Source organism: Podarcis tiliguerta (assembly GCF_965153285.1).
Source record: "Podarcis tiliguerta genome assembly, chromosome: 4".
In the NCBI taxonomy this organism is placed as follows: domain Eukaryota; kingdom Metazoa; phylum Chordata; class Lepidosauria; order Squamata; family Lacertidae; genus Podarcis; species Podarcis tiliguerta.
Window position 1 is genome coordinate 23,812,836 of NC_139537.1, and position 17,472 is coordinate 23,830,307.

Consider the following 17,472-nt stretch of genomic DNA (forward strand, 5'->3'; position numbering starts at 1 on the left):
TGTAGCCATTTTCAAGCTGCTTCCTTAAACATATTTGTAAAATGCAAGGAGGGAGATGTTGCACCAGAACTGAGCCCTTCCTCAGTGGCCTTGGGCAAATATTTATCTCAGTCATCACTGGGCACCAAGGAGAAGGGAACTGCAGTCAGTTCAAGCTTGAAAACTCACACCCAACAGCCCAGAATCCTCCTGGCCCAGGAAATCAGATATTACCAAATGTCCAATTGTTTACTGCCATCTGACCCAAAATTCCCAGAAATGCTGCCCTTCCTTGATCTAGGCAAGTTCTAGATAGTGCCACCAGAATCCACCTCTTCATTTTGCTGTCTGTTCCCTCCCTTTGGCCTAGAAGCCTGACATATTTCTCCTTTAAAATCGAAACAAGAGAGATATACTTAAGCGCCAACTTGGGTACAAACAAAATAAAGCCTTTTTGCATTTATAGGTGCTATACAAAATGATTGTCAACGTTAACAAAGACGATGCAGGAATTAAAAACAAATAGCTATGAATTGCCCTACAAGGTGTTTTTCGGTGTAATTCAGAAAACTTCTTTTCTAAGCATCTTGTGCCTTGCTTAACAGTGAACTAGATTTACACAAGGGACCTGAAAGTCAGGACTTTGAATTCTTACCAGTTTGCGAACATCCTCACACCACACCTCTCCCTTCACGGTCTGTTCAGCATAAAGAGAGATCCCTAAGAGTTTATTGAACAAGATGTTCAGGCCTTCCATACATGCTCCAAGAGAGAAAAAGGGGCAATACAGGCTGGGTTCAATATTATACCTAAAACATACAAAATGGAAGGAAATGAATTGTGAATACATACAACATTGTCCCAATTTAAACAGTTTATATCACGCAATCCACAATTAAATGCATTAAAACATCACACTTGCTAGAAATAGGGCATCTACTTGGTTCAACACTTAGGCAGAAACATGGTCTCATTCACGTGGCATGCAAAGGCAAACCTTAACTTAGCATGTCAACACAAACATGTAGATTCAAAAAATGAGCTTGCAGCTGCTTTGCTTGTCCCGGTCCCTTTTGCTGCTGAGTAGCCCTAAGCTATGCCAAAGTTTGGCTTAGCAGGTCATCCAAACCAGGAGACATGGCTAAGCTCTCTCCTTACTAACCGCAAGCTGTAGCCAATGTTTGTTCTTCACCCTAGAAGGTGGCCTACAAATATTTTCAATAAATAGATCAGGTGGATTGCACATGTAGCAACACAATTTTATTTTTCCTAGATAAGGCAAACGATTCCTGTGTTCTGGGGTTCAGCTACAATATTTGATCCTAGCTACAGTATTTTACGATCGTGAAGCTGAGGCTCCAATACTTTGGCCACCTCATGAGAAGAGAAGACTCCCTGGAAAAGACCCTGATGTTGGGAAAGATGGAGGGCACAAGGAGAAGGGGACGACAGAGGATGAGATGGTTGTACAGTGTTCTTAAAGCTACCAGCATGAGTTTAACCAAACTGCGGGAGGCAGTGGAAGACAGGAGTGCCTGGCGTGCTCTGGTCCATGGGGTCACGAAGAGTCGGACACGACTAAACGACTAAACAACAACAACACAGTATTTTACATTAGGAAAATGACTTTTAAAAAAGCCAGCCAATATCATAGTGTGGATATACACATCTATAACGTGACCACACATGGAATACCGTATACAGTTCCAGTTGCCTAAAATAAAAAGGGTATTGTAGAGATGGGAAACTTTCAGAAAAATGCAGCCAAATGTTCAAGGATTTTGAGCAAGTCCCCTATACAGAAATGCATTGTGGCTTTGTTCCACTTCCACTTTTGAAGGTAGTATGCTTCTGTGTACCACTTGCGAAGGTTTGCAAGTGGAGAGAGTGCTGTTGCACTCAGATTTTACTTGTGGGCTTCCCAGAGGCATTCGGCTGGCCATCATGAGAACAGAACGCTCTGCTAGATGGGCCTTTGGTCAGATCCAATAGGGCTCTTCTTGCACTCTTATGCTAGCAGAGAGGAGTAAAACAGTCCAGACAGGTGAGTTCAAAGTAAACCATTAACTATGGCTCACCATAACCCACAAATTGAGCCAATGAATACATGTAACAATAGCCCCCCCCCCAAAAAAAATTCTATGCTGCTAGTACTCAAAAAAGGCACAGTAATTAAGTGCTATGAAGTGCAGCAAACAAACAAATGAAAGTAAGGAGACTGCCCCACCATTCAATGAATTATCTCAAGCATTTTTGTTTTTTTAAAATCAAGCAACAACTGATTGTGATGCAACCTGAATTGTACACAGGATACAGCTAAAGTATACACAGTTTGCTGACAGTTTTTCTTGCTCATAAATATAAACATATTTCATACACCAGGTTCCTTCCAACTCCTTGGTCTCTAGAGGCAAAGCCTGATATGTTACATCAGGATTGCCATTGTAATAAGAGGTCCCCCCCCCATAAGACATTTCACAAGAAGGTAAATGTAGGATTGAGAAAGCACAATAAATGTACTAACAAAGTTGATAAAATGATAGCGGGCACTGGGTTCTTTATTTGATGTGAAATCCTGTTTTAGATTAAAAGGATGAGTTATGGGAAGAAATCCAATGGCCTTAATCATACAGCATTTGATTTACTAGTATTTTGAAAGGCAAGACACCAAGCCAGCTGCTTTAAACATGAAGTTAAATGGTACAATGAGGTGTTCATTATTCTTCATGAACAGCACGATTCAAATTGAAAAGAAAGTACTGCTAAAGAGCAATAGATGTAGTGTGCCATTGTAAACAATTATTTCTAAGCCTAGATGGCTTCATTCAGTCCAAATAAAATGAAGGAGTATAAAACGGCATTCATTTAAGTTGTACATTTGGAAAGAAGTTAAGACTCTTGTGTATTATGGCTGTCATCAACTTTATTCAAAATCTTTTTGATAGACCTAGTAATTAAAGGAAGGATTATATTTACTCAATATCATTAATCACTGAACATTCAGAACTGTAGCTATCACACGGGGAAATAATGTCTTGCAGCATTCCATAACCATAACATATGCCAATTAAAGGGGGAAATATAATATAATTACCCCTATATAAAACAAATCTTGGTTTTTTTGTTTGTTTGATTGTTGAGCATTTTGAGATTTTGTTTTAACAACCAAAACACTGGAACACATTAGCCAAAGAAATGACTCATTTAAATCATTTCTAGCATTAACTGCATGCCAGACAACAATACTTACAGACTTACAGCTTAGTCCTAAATAGGTGTAATCATTTATTTCTCATATTCTGCATGTCTATGCTTTCTCCAAGTTGCTCAGGGCAGTGTACATGGGATTACCCATTTTACGTTCCCAACAACCCTGTGGCATAACGCAGAGTAAGAAGCAGCAATTGGCTTAATACCACCCACGGAGTTCTATGGCTAAGGGGTGTTTTGAATCAAGTCTTCCCAATCCAAGACCAACACTATATCTGCCTCACATGCTGGCTCTCCTAGGTGATGAGTACTTCAGATTGCAGTCCTGAACAGTTATTTGAAGAAAGAGACAAACATGGATTTAAAACTTTCAGATTGTGTGTGTGTGTGTGTATGTGTATGTGTATGTGGATATGTGTGTATGTGGTGGTAGTTCTGCCCACGACTGGCATGCACCCCCCCCCCACATGAGGTTTGACCAAGATGAAATGTAGTCCTTGGGCAAAAAATCAATCAATCAATCAATCCTCACCCTTGAGCTAAACAAAACATACTCCCCCTCAAGAATACCACTGTAGTGTACTTGATTAGGATTTTAATATGTACTAACCTTGGATTAATTTGGATAAGGAAATATGATACTGGGAAGATACTAGGTAAGTGATAGGCATTATCAGGTTTTTGAAAACTGAATTGAGTGTATAATTACCAGTCCCTTTTTATATATGATATGCAGAATAATTGAACTACTGTTCTCCATGCTTACATATCTTGAACGCATTACATAAAAAAATGTATACATAAACAAAATGTGTTTTGTAAGCCCTCAAGTGATTGGTCTTCCTACTGTCAACTCAGATTCACTGGATTATATTTGATCTCGCCAGCTTCCTAGTTGCAGCCCTGTCTAATAAAAAGAAATGAACAAATTCCATATGGTTGACTGCCAGTATGATCCAGAGCAATGAAAGTTGGAAGAAGACAAAGGAAAAAGCTGGTTGGCAATTAAGGGTTAAAAGCAGTGAGCCAAATTACAAATATATGTAGCAATACATTTCTATTTCGTAATGTATTGGTATTGTTTTAGTGTGCAAGGCTGGATGTGATGTTTTGTTTTTATCATGATTTCAGTGATGGGGGTTTGTGGGTTTTTTTGTACAAATGACGGCCCTTGACACATTTCAGAATTTGATATCCAGTGTTTCAAACACGCACTGACGTATTCGTCATGTCTGTATAAATGATATGACTACAAAAACATATAGTCAACACAAATGCCACATCACAGACAAAACATCATTTTAAATGACATATATCTAATCATAAAATGAAAACTATTGCTGTTCTCTGACGGCAAAGTTAAGAGGCAGCTCATCTTTCCAAAAGAAAATTTGACAAAGCTATGCAAAAAAGGTGGCAAACTGATGTAGGAGCTCCCCCTGGTGTTTACAAACAGAAATGTTACTATTAATAGGCCTGAACACAAAATCCTGCTGTACATGTGGGAGGGCCTCAGGCTGTGGGACACACCTGCCCCCCCCCCCTTCATCTGTGCCCCCTGCAACCCTGAAAATTGGCTCCAAGGAATCAAGATGCCTTCCACCTTAGTTTTAGGGGAGCTGACGATGGTGGGAGGTGAGCTGGTAGACTTGCCCAGGGCAAACACAAGTGCTTTCTGCTTATGTAGTGGAATCTTTAAATCACATTGTTAATAATAAACATTAAAAGCACCAGTAAAATCAGGGCCGAGGATATTACGGAAATATATTTCATTATGCACAGTCTCAAACCACTGATTACATGGCAGATTCTTATATAGGGTATTTGAGGTTTTAAACTAACAGAAATGGTATTGACATTCAAACTATTGCAAATGACTATTCATAACAGGAACGGGAACATGTACTGAGACACTAGAGGCAGCCCCCTGTTTACACACGTTCAATTTGCGTGCAACTGAACCTGGAAGTGACCCGGAAATATCATAAAGATGCCGCTAAAAAGTTACTAAACGGGCAGAACGGGGGTGGAATGGAGTGTATGCAGGCTTTTTCAATGGGTTTCAATTATATGTGATTTCACCAATGTGCACAGTGTCACCGCACAATTTTATTTCCTAGAAATATGCTTACGTAGTCTTTGCCATTATATTATTGCTGAATAACTATGTTCACTGACTGTAATGTGTCTGTTATGATGTAAGATGATAAACTAACCACAATATTATTTTATTGCAATAGCATAAGGTATCACAATGCCTCTCTTTAAAGATCAACTGAGGAAATGAATTAATTAGGAATAATTATTGACATGTACATGGTACATGTGTGTTTTGCTGGCTTCAGTGTGATTTTAAAAAAATGTATGTTCAGTATTTATAATGAATATTATCTGGGAAGACACGGGCACATTTTACTTTGGGAGGATTCAGTTACGTATATCAAATAAAAAATCCAACAGATAGCAGAGGGGTTTAAATACTTTTCCCCCCAGAACACACATGGTTTTGGAGAAAGGTGACCAATACAAATAGATTCCTAGCCATACCCTCCTCCACAGAAAGAAAACTACAACCTGGTAGTTATCTCAGCTCTTATACAAAAAATATATACATTGAAAAGTTGTGGCTGGCTGCAATGCAAGCTCAAACAAAAACACACATTTCAAAACAATACAAAAAGGTAAAGAAACAGTGATTTGCTACAGGTATATGATAACTATAGCAGAACTTTTAACAACTAAAAACGAAGTATTACAATGCAAATAAAGTGCTAGATACACCAGTTGCAGAAGAAGGCCATAACACTGACCTCTCAGCACGTAGGACACCACTGTGGTATGGATGATCCCAAGGCATCAATTTCTGAAAATTAAAGCATTCACGTTTTCAAACACATAACACAAATCAAACGAAACAAGTCAGATACAACAGCTTTCTTTCCACAGCAGAATTTCTGTAATGACTGTTTTCACAGAGGTTTAGGTGCGATCTTACCTGCCCTGTACACAACCTGACTATTCGGCTTATGCACGGTGCATGGAAATACAATAAGTTCTGGCCATGTTGTTTTTCGAACGTATATATCACTTCATTGGCAGTGTTAAGGTTTTACATAAAAGTGTATCAACAATAACACAACAAGAAAACAAACAAAAATAAAGTCCAAAGCAAGAATTAAGCAAATAATCCAGCTAAGCACGCTGCTAACATCCTAATATTTTAGCAAGCCAAACGCCCCTTGAAAAATTATGGTTTCCACCTGCTATCAAAAGATGAAGAAGGATGTTAGCAGGTGAGCTTCTCTAGGTACAGAGTTCCTTAACTGGGTGCTAACACTGAAAAGGCCCTACGTCTTATAGCCACCCCTGTAACAAATGAAAAATATGTGACTAAACACCAAGCCAATAACTGGAAGCACATGATACCTGTGTTTCAGTGATGGCAAGGGCTATCAATGACATCAAAGGCAAAATTCAAGATGTTTTTTTTTTAAACAATCATCTCTTTAGTACAGTAACTCAAACCACACATCTCCTCCCACATGCATCCGCTCTAAAAGAGGCATGTTCAGTTAAGTATCTCCAGTTTTCTGGAGCGAGGAGAAATACAAAGAAATGACGATCAGGAAAGAATTTACCTACCACTTCTGTGTATTTTACAAAGGAAAGCACAGATTTAACACATCTACATCATTTACAGATGATATGACTGCATCAAAGTACAAAGCAGCAAGTGAAAAGTGGCGCTAAGTGAACTTGCCTTGAGCATTCAGGAGGCAGCTAGAAGATTTAAATATAATCAAATAATGTGATCTAAGACTTAAAAGCCTTCAAGATGTCCACTTGTATTTATCCAACCAAACTTCATTGAGGGGCATTTGAGGTCCCAAATTATACATTGGGAGGCAGAACTATTAGAATAATCATGCAGCAACCCAGTTATTGGAAAGACCGTGGTTTCTGAACAAAAATACTGGAGCCTGCCAACACACAGGCGAGACACATGCAGTTTTTCAAATCTGGCCTCTGCCTTTCCAAGCTTGCAAAAACTAATTGAACAAAATGTTTGACATACTCAAGAGAAGACATTACATTTTCCATCTTAAGTTTTGGCTACCACATAAATCACTGTGTTTAAACCAATATCTTCTTTTAAGTGGTTCGTTTCCCTTAGAGAAAAGAGCCTTGAAACCCAACACCGTTATAATACAAAGCCAAGAGAAAGAGAAAGCTTAGATTACGTCAACATAATTCTGAAATTATAGAAAGTATTTTCTCAAACTAGCATTCAACTCATTCAAGTTGAGGAAAAGTAAATGCAAAATATAACTTACTGGTTTTATAGGATTTAGTTTCATTTTCATGCCTTTCATCATTTCAAAATCCTTTAGAGTACTGAAAAACAATTTCACCATAATATTTTGTTAAAGTGCTTTTCAAAAGACTTTGTAGTATAATACAATTACTAGACAATCATTTGTCCATTTTGCAAATAAAAGTATCTTTCACACAAGCAAACGAACAAAATGTGCCATAAAGATTTGTGATTCTTCTCTGCTTTTTTAGAATAGGTTTTTCAGTAAGGGATAATACTTTCCAATATACAGAAAATATTTGGCTGGTTTCCCTCTTTACATCACTGTAAAGGACCTTTTGGCTGGCAGTGAGACATCTACCATTCAGAATATTTTTACAATTACATTGTGACCTTAATCTGTAGTTGATTAGATATAATCCTTTCAATAATTTTGCAGAATTAAGATGGGAGAATTAATTATGAAATCCAAGTGTATTTTTTATTGATTCTACTAGTAATGTTACAAGATTTTTACCTTGCAGCAAGGCAAATTTGTTCTCCTTTTAAATCTTATTAAAAAATAAACTCACCGACTGAATAACTTATCTGAAAGCTTCTCAAGAAATTGCATTACTTTCTCTAAAAAACAGAATGGAAGAAATATTGGTACAGTAGGCAGAAAGAACACTTAAGAAATAACTTATATACAGCTGTAAACTTTCATCTAGCTTAAAGTAATCTTCTAAACAATTCATAATTCAGAAGTGAATTAAGTCATAGTTTTAAAAAAAGGCTGAATGTAGTGGTTATCTGTTTTATTTACTAAAGAAGCCATTAAGCAAAATTAAACCTGAAATTTCTGACTCTCTGGAGACATTAGTGTAGGTTCATTTCCAGCCCTACAAGAACTACAGTAGGTCATAGCTGAATAAACAGAACTGACTAGTGCAAGGTTTCTGGTTTCCTAATCTTAAAACTGATTGATAATAATTAAATTGTAATGCAGAAGTTTGAGTATTCAACTTTATTACGGCTGAGAAACCTGTGGACCAACAGATATTGTTTGACTCCAACTCCCATTAGTCACAGCAAGGATGGCCTGGGTTGGTGAGAGATGATAAGAATTGTAGTCTCAAAACGTCTGAAGGGCCACAGGTTCCCCATGCAAAGTTCACTGGAACTTTGAAACAATGCGAATATATTGAATAAGGAAGTTCTCTATTAGCAGCAAATAATAAATACTCATGGATGGTCAACATAACTAAAATAACAAGCAGCAACATTTCTTTAACACAACAATTTCACTGAGACATCATTCTATGCAGTGTATTTCGTATGTAATATATTTAAAACATTCTGACACTGCATAAATTAGTCTTTGACTGCAATTTCATGTTCCTTGGGAGAGTGTGCCAGGACCAGAGGATTCTCTGATGTCCCCTTTCAGAGGATGGAGAGAAACAAAGGTCCACCTTTGGAGACAGAGATCCAACCTCGTACGCCTCCCCCATGAGGCTGTGAAAAGGTCCACATAGTGCCCCTTGGGTGTTGGGAGAGGGGCATGCCAGGGAAGGCTGTAGATCCACAGGATCCAAAGGCATCCCACTGATCCAAAGGCATTCCCTGAAACAGAGCTAGTGTTATTTCCCTCCCATTCGAATCAATATGAGAGAAACTGTTTCCAGGGGAAGGGGAAATTGAACACGAAGGAAAATGCTCCCCTCCCACTTTTCTCTCCTCCCATGTACTACTAATCTCTTGTAACAATCTGCACAGCCTGCATTTATCCTGGCATAATTCACAATTAGCATTACCTGGAGTTTTGGCCATTGTCCCCTGAAGAGCCCGATGAGCAAATGTATCATATCCTACTAATTGGGCCAGAAGGTTTCTGCTGGTAAGAAGTTCCTCTAAACAGTGTAATTGCTGAGCATTTGGGTACAGGAAAACCTTGTAGGCAACTTCACGTACCTAAGGTTAATTCAAAAGAAAAGCAATATATGGAAAACTACAATAGCAAAATGCAGAAATTGATGAAAAGACATTTATATTACAGTGGTACCTCGGGTTAAGAACTTAATTCGTTCCGGAGGTCCGTTCTTAACCTGAAACTGTTCTTAACCTGAAGCACCACTTTAGCTAATGGGGCCTCCCGCTGCCGCCGCGCCACCGGAGCACGATTTTTGTTCTCATCCTGAAGCAAAGTTCTTAACACGAGGTACTATTTCTGGGTTAGCAGAGTCTGTAACCTGAAGCGTATGTAACCTGAAGCATATGTAACCTGAGGTACCACTGTATACAGTATCACCCATTTGCAAATGAAGGGAAGAGACAATAGGAATATTCACTTCTTCCCTAACTGGTGAATTTCTGAATCCCTTTCCCCGGTCATTAGATGGAGCATTAAAAAAGATAGCATTTGCAAATTTAGTCATCACACGTATGGCTTAGGTGTGGGGTATACAGTTAAAAGACCTCCATGCAGACAAATGGATATAGTTGAAGGTTTTCTTCCATCTCATGTACTTAAAGAACCTAGTTGAAAGTTGGAAGATCCCAGACAGACAAAAAGAAGTCTTCTTTACATAGCACATACTATGGAATTGTAGTGATGGTCCCCAACTTGGATTGTTGGGTTTTCCCAGTGTGAAAAGAACTTTTCAGCTCCCTGCCTTGCTTGCTTGGCAAGGCCCACTCAGCATATCGGCTCCAGAAGGCTAGGGATGCTGGCACAAGACCTCACAGGAACAAGGATGACTCCAAGAGTTCTCATGAGAGCATCCTAGAACCGATGTGCCAAGAGGGCCTTGCTTGCATTTAACTTGTGGATTTCAACCAAATGGCCTTCAACCACATAGGGTTGAACTAACATGAGTTAAACGCTTGTAAGATGTGATCGTGCTGTATATGGTGCTGTAACGTACTTCATGTATACATACCAGATCATCAGGACTATCAGCACTGAGACCACTGATTTGGGCATAATTGCCTTCAACTGCAAAATGATGCCGAATGTGTTCTGGTAAAATGTGCTTGTCAACCTTGTTTGGAAGATGAGATCCTATGAGAAATTCATTACACAAATCCAATATTTTGACATTGAGATTTACTGCTCTCCTTCGCTGCAAATGAGAAATAAACAGAGTAATAAATATTTCTTTAAAATATAGTTTCTGTTCACATCTTAAAAAGCTTTAGTTGAGATTCCTGCACTGCATTGGTTCAGCAATCTGTGGGAATATTCCCATGCACACATATTCCTTATGAAATTAAGATGTTTTAAAAACTAAGACCATAGTAACTTAGCTGTAGAAATTAATACCATGCCATTAAGGGTAAGGATCATTGTAATCTGTAAATCTTGATTATGGTGGTTAATCAGCATATTATGCTTGGGATAAGGGCTTAGTTTCTAGAAGGCTCAGCCAATAGCCTTTCTTATAATGGAAATAACTTACCTTTTCTTCATCCAAATGAATACCACTGATCTCAAAATCAAACATGAAAAGTTCTGCTACTCGCCTGAAATAATAAAATCACATTAACTCCAGGACATGTACTGTTATAGACTCATCCCTTTTACAGATATATATTACATTTTGCAGATTATTATGTTGCAGACCAAGTTCTAATTTGTCAATGCAGGGAACTATCAATATAATTTATTCATTATTTAATATAATTTCTATCCCACTTTTCACCACAGGGCCCCAGAGCGTGTTACAATTATTAAAATGCGTAAAAAAGATTCAAAAGCAATAGAAATTCAATTTTTAAAAAAATCCTCCATCACTATTTCTGTACAGGCAAATTGCCCTGAAATATCCAAATGACCTGGAGGCAGAGGAAGATTTTCAGCTGGCACTGAAAAATGGATGGTATCAGTCCCAGCCATGCCTTAGGGGAGGATATTCCACAAACTGAGTGTGGCATACAGGAAATATTGAAAATCAATAACAATGACAAACCAGCTGACTTCGCAGTCAAGTCAGCAGAATCATGAACTATGCAATTTACTCACTAATTGCCTGGTGCTGATGAAAACAAATAATAACATGGATCCAAGCTCACAGCAATGGAACATCTTTTTTAAAAAATGAAAATAGCTTTCCATATGGCATATGTACAAAACAATCCTAACCATGTGCTCCCAGAAGTAAGTCCTGTTGAATTCAATGGTGCCTACTCCCAGGTAAGCAGGGTTAGGATTGCAGTCTCATGGAACTAAGTGTCATAGGGTGTTGCTACATTGATTAAATAAACTAGATACAGACAACCTTCATGTACACAAGGAAGACAAATATTTGCATTGTTTAATTCCTTCTAACAATAAATATTATCATGTTTTGCTTGCAAACTTTTTTGTGGCACACTGACCATAAGTCTGATATAGCTCTGAGGCCTTAGACAAAAAAAGTCAAAAGGAATTTAAGATGACCATGATAATTGGGGTGTTAGGGTTACCAACCCTGACCAAACCATGGAGTTTTAAAATTTCCAGAGGAAAGCACAGAATTTTACAAAAGTCCCTTCAGTTTCAGAGTAGCGAGTAGATTCTGGATTGAGGAATGTAGATGGAAGCATGGTAAGTCTATCAAAGGACAAGTCTGGATATATTGGATCTATATTTCAAAGCATGAAATGGCACTTGTATCCATAGGTTACCTAGACCACTAACAAAATGTTTTCCATAGTTAAAGACTGGAATTAGACTCACAAATATGGTATACTATGAAAATAATTTCTCCGTGTTTTGAACTACCTATATTGTAATAAGGTATGTAGAACATTAAATAGCCAACATTCTGAGTATCATGAAGAAATATCTACTGAAACAAAATTAAAAATGCGTACCTTGTTTCTGGATCAAGGGACGCCATTACACCTTTATCAGCCAACAACTTTCTTAGACTTTGGCACAAATCTACATCTGTATTTAATCTAGAAATACAGAAGATTAAAGGATCAGTTGCTACTAATACAATTATTTCACAGTACAGTAACAAAAACATTTTTAGGTTTACTATTTCTGCAGAATTTTTCTGTCGTGTCTTTTAAACTGTCAGGTTGTTTTCAGACACCATAGAATGTTAACATCACCATAATCAGTGAAGTGTAGATGAGAGCAACAGATCAGTCAACAAGTACTTATTCACAACACAACAATGAAAGTAAGTAGCGTATTAAGATTGCTGCAGCCATAAAAAGAACTAACAGGCAGCAAAAAACCCCAACCCCAACCCGTGTAACAGGGGCCTTGCTGGGTGTAAAGGTTTTGCTCTCCAGCAGTCATTTTTGGGGAGGCAGCCTTTCCCCTGCACCATGCAAGGCTATTTTAGCAAGAGACATTATAATAAGTGGCTCCTCCCAATAAACACTTCCCATCTTAGAATTGTGGCATGTAGAGTTGGAAGGGACCCTGAGGATCATCTAGTCCAACCCGCTGCAATGCAGCTCTCCCATATGGGGATCAAACCTGCAACCTTAGCATTATCAGCACCACACTCTAAGCAACTGAGCCATCCAGATGTTAGGCCTGAACTTCTCATTCAAACAACTGCTCAGTACTACTTCTTTTCTTTTTTTAATTTCATGCTTAAATCAATAAGCATTTTGGAGCTAATTAAATAATTGGGGTTTTTTTTAAAATGGAACTCTTGGATTTCATTTTTCTTAAATGACCACTCATGTAACATGGACCATTGCTTTCCCCACCAATAGGATGGTGTCCTTCTACTGGTATGGAGAGAACATAGAAAAATATAAAACATTGTAAAAGCACAATATCTCAATTATAATTAGTAACGCTATTAGATGTCAATCTGGAAACAGCCCTAGTGGTTAGGAAACATGTATTTAGAATTAGAGTATCAGGGCTGTAATTACTATAAACTAAAAAATATTTTTACCTGATTTCTTAATTGGAAGAAAGATTCTCCTTGTTTCCATAAAGACTTTAGAACACATAGGAAAACAAAACACCTTGTTGTCTACTGTTCATAGCAGCATTCAATAAACAGATAAACGGTAACATAATGAATAAAACATACTTTTCTACCATAGTGCCAATGCTTCTGCAGGCTTCCTCAGCAGCCTCTCTGAAAGCAAAATCTGGATGGGCAATTTTCACAAAGTCAGCCTAAAGCAGTAGAAAAAAAGAAACCATAATAGTGATAGGGAAATGTTTATTTTGATATTTAAAGAAAAGTTAGAAATTCAAACTTAAATTGCCATGTGAATCTTTTTTCATAAGAGCATCTTGTGTTTCATAGCAGTACAATCTATTGATACTATTAAACATGGCATTTTCCTCACACAGCCTCAGGAAAAAGCACATTTAAATTATTTTCATACACAGATGAACATGAGAGGAGGAAAGTCTTTGTACCACCCTGCTTGAGGATCAGCCACATGTCTATTCTACTGTCTGTATACGTAATGGGACGCCATAATTAGCAGTGGGTTACCAAAACATGCAAAACAAATACGTGCACAATCTAACACAACGGCATAATCCCCAGTAAATAAATTACTGCCTAAAAGCAATGTACTAACAAGCCCAATGGTCACTATATTGGGCACTACATTTTAAAAAAGAAATCAAGGAGTTAGAGCAACAGGCTTGTCTGTTTTAGCAGGAAATCTCATTTAGTTTCATTGTTAATTATAACTTTGATATAGTTCCCATTGCATTTGACAAAATTTACGAAACTGGAATCTACAAGTGCGTTAATTCACAAATGGCAATTTCAAAGTTTCAAAAGTATCTTACCAGATCTGCTACTCTACACAAAGCATCTGAGAGCTGATCAAAGATCATGACTATCTCCTTCCCAGGCGGTGTAGTACATGCTTTTTGTACTAGTCGTTCTGTTTCTTGCAGTGATTTTTCTTGAGCTTCTTGAAATCCTTCTGGACAACTCAACTCTGGTACACCAAACAGACCCTAAAACACAGAGAACAGGTCCCATATAAATAATAAATACACTACAACTTTTCCTGTTTCACAGCAATGCTATAAATTATAAACCCGCTTTTTACATTTAAGCTGTATTTGTAAAAAGACATGAAGTGTTTCAGCACACTTGATTTAATCACCAATTCCACAACACAGCAATTATGTTTTTATTTGGGTGCCCGAAGTAGATTCCTAAATTAATATTACAGCATCTTGTGTTTATGGTACAAGTGGGAATCACTGGTATGATTTTCAACAAAATGTTGTTGCTTGGGATGCTGTTACTCAGTTCAGCTGGTGAGCCATGCCGCCTTTTAGGGTGCTCCATTAACCCCATCCCATAGGCAGTCAGCATCCTGTATCACCTGAGCTTATTCAGTTATAGTGATGTTTTGGGGCTCCCCCCATAGGTTTATATATGCATGTGTCTGCAACATATGCGTTCATGTGTCATATATATGTGCAAGTGTCTATGATGTACATTATACATACAGAGTGGTACCTCAGATCTCGAACGTAATCTGTTCTGGAAGACCATTCGTCTTCCGAAACGTTTGAAAACCAAGGCACATCTTCCCATTGGTTGTAACAGCTTCTTGCACTCAGCAGAAGTCACGTCGCACGTTCAAGTTCCCCAAAAAATGTTTGAAAATGGAAGCATTTACTTCTGGGTTTTCAGTGTTCGAGAACCAAATGGTACAACAACAGAGGCATTCAGGAACCGAGGTACCATTGTACACACATTTACATCTGCACGCATACACAAAACCTCAGTATTTACCCAAGCCTGCAGATTTTTCTCTCTGGAGTGTGGGGAAATTCAGTGAAGACCCCAGACACTGTGAACCAGTGTGGTGTAGTAGTTAAGGTGTTTTGGCTGCATAAGGAACTACACTGAGAACTGAAAAACAGAGTACTGTATAGGATAACTTGGAAACTGAGATGCAGTATATACATTAGTGATCTCTTACACCAGGTTACCATAACTTGCTAAACACTTTCCCAAAGAAACAAAACTCTTGAATGGTCACTAATTTCCAAATTCCACTATTAAGCCTAACGTTGTTGCCTTTTATGGATTGTTCCTGTGTTTTACTGACAACTCTCGCTGGCTTTTCAGGTCAACCATAGGGCTGTGCTATGTGACACATTGATGATCCAGGATTAGTTCAGAGTTAAAATTCAGCTCACCCAAAACTAACAGTGGGTACATGGAATTTACTGAACCCTTATGCCAGTGCTGCAACTTAGCAGAACAAGGAGTGTGCAGGTATGCTTTAAGAATGCACAACAAGCAAAGAGCTTGTAAAGTTTATCTTAGCATAAAGCGACAGTGGTGAAAAAAGGTCCTGCTGGATTTCTAGCTGTCTGAGCTACTATGCCATGAAGCTCTATGGGGTGAAGGTGTTCCTAACCCCACAATTCAAATCAAGGACTATTCTGTGGGGAAAGTCAGTGAAGACCCCAGACACTGTGAACCAGTGTGGTGTAGTAGTTAAGGTGTTTTATTCAAACCTGAGGCACTTTGGGTCAGATCTCCACTCCGCCACAAAACTTAGGCCAGCTGCTTAACCCACCTCACAGGGCTGTTTTATTTATTTAGGAGCGGTAGTGGATATAAACCACTTTTTAAAAACCTTTAAGTGGCACACAATAATGCAAAACAATTATGCACAGGTATGAAACAACACACAGACAAACCGCTGTGGTGAGGATAAAGGGATGGGTGGTTGCAGCTATCTATTCCTTTTGGAAGCAGGCAGAAATAAAAATAAAATCCTGGCCGTGCACAGCCTTCGCATCGCTTGCTCCGGAGTCTTGGCACCGAAAAGAGGTTCTGGGGCTCAGAACAAGCCTTTCTCTCTCCGACCCCGTCAGGGGGTCGCCCCAGCCTCCCCGGCCCAGGCAGCCTCTCACCGTTTTCTTCCCCAGCTCCCGCCGGTGCTGCTGCTGAGCGTTAAAGGCAGCGCCCACCGGGGACCAGCTGGTGCTGACCCATCTCTGGGGAGCGGAGCCGCCGGCCCGGCCGGGCGGGCCCCACCTCAGGCCGGTCGCGGCAGACCGCGCCACACGACCGCAGCCGGCCAGCATGGCGGCCCCGGCCGGCCTCCCCGCCTGCCTGCTCGGCCTGTACTCTTTTCTTGAGAGGGAAATGCTCCCTTCGCTACACGCCGACCAGGCCGCTAGAGTGCCTCGGCCTCGCTTGTTCCTGGTTCCGGCGGTGACCTCTTACGCGGCCGGGCCGTGAGGAGGAGCTTCGTCGCCTCCCCTCTCGCGTCCTGGAGGCAGACATTCGCCCCGGTGTGGCGGCAAGAGGGATTTCCGAGCCAGGTGGCGTTTCGGCTTTCCGTGCTTATGTTTTCAATTATCCTTATCCTCCGAGGCGGCGCCGGGCAGCTGAAGGAGATGATGGTAAAGATGATGATGCGCCGGCTCTACTTAGTTTTTGAACGGTGTTTTAATAGGAAAAGCGAATGAACTAGTAAATAATGCAAGCAAGCAAGAATCCTTACAAAAAGGGGGTTGCAACTTTTCACGCTGCTCTAGTGTTGCAAGGCATTTTGTTTGCTGCCTTTTTTTCTTCCTTTTTTTCACCCGAAAGAATATTTAAAAACGACGCCCCATCCTTGCACCTTGCATGGACGACATTATTTACAGCTCTACCACTTTTAGGTGTAAATACTACACCCGAGCCACAGATTGCTGTGCAGATTTCATCTGAAGTGGGAATCTTTCTGAGACGAATGGGCAGCCCAGGCCCCATATATAAATATAAAATGGCCTCCCCCTCGCCGCCCAGGAAAAGGCCTGAGTGAAGATCATTCTACATCCACAAGGGGGTGGGGGAAGAATAAAGTCCCACATCTGGATCTGCTGCCCCTGCAGATCCTGCTGCCTGAAGCGGTTGCTTCACCTTGTCTCATGTGTGGATCGGACCTGCTGATGGGTTTTACACCCCAGAAATGTGAATTCGGTGGAGTGGTATAGTGGTTAGAGCGTGGGATTCAGAGGGAGAGCAGGCAGCTTC

At 39.6% G+C, this 17,472-nt stretch overlaps 1 protein-coding gene across 3 annotated transcripts in view; it reads right to left on the minus strand.

The window, feature by feature from the left end:
- MIPEP (mitochondrial intermediate peptidase) overlaps window positions 1-16,781 on the minus strand; it is a 51,180-nt gene extending 34,399 nt beyond the window's left edge. The window contains exons 1-11 of one of the 3 annotated variants that reach the window (XR_014510185.1): window positions 16,362-16,674; window positions 14,259-14,432; window positions 13,537-13,625; window positions 12,341-12,427; window positions 10,945-11,008; window positions 10,426-10,608; window positions 9,301-9,457; window positions 8,077-8,125; window positions 7,524-7,584; window positions 6,000-6,052; window positions 635-788 (exon numbers count right to left, since the gene is read on the minus strand). Coding sequence is in view for 2 of the 3 variants with exons in the window: in XM_083436435.1 (XP_083292561.1) it covers window positions 635-788; window positions 6,000-6,052; window positions 7,524-7,584; window positions 8,077-8,125; window positions 9,301-9,457; window positions 10,426-10,608; window positions 10,945-11,008; window positions 12,341-12,427; window positions 13,537-13,625; window positions 14,259-14,432; window positions 16,362-16,535 (1,245 nt within the window). In the remaining variant the exon portion in view is untranslated. Of the gene's footprint in view, window positions 1-634; window positions 789-5,999; window positions 6,053-7,523; window positions 7,585-8,076; window positions 8,126-9,300; window positions 9,458-10,425; window positions 10,609-10,944; window positions 11,009-12,340; window positions 12,428-13,536; window positions 13,626-14,258; window positions 14,433-16,145; window positions 16,315-16,361 lie in introns of those variants that run through there. The other 2 variants (XM_083436435.1, XM_083436436.1) reach the window with 2 other exon arrangements.
- Between the last annotated feature and the right edge of the window lie 691 nt (window positions 16,782-17,472).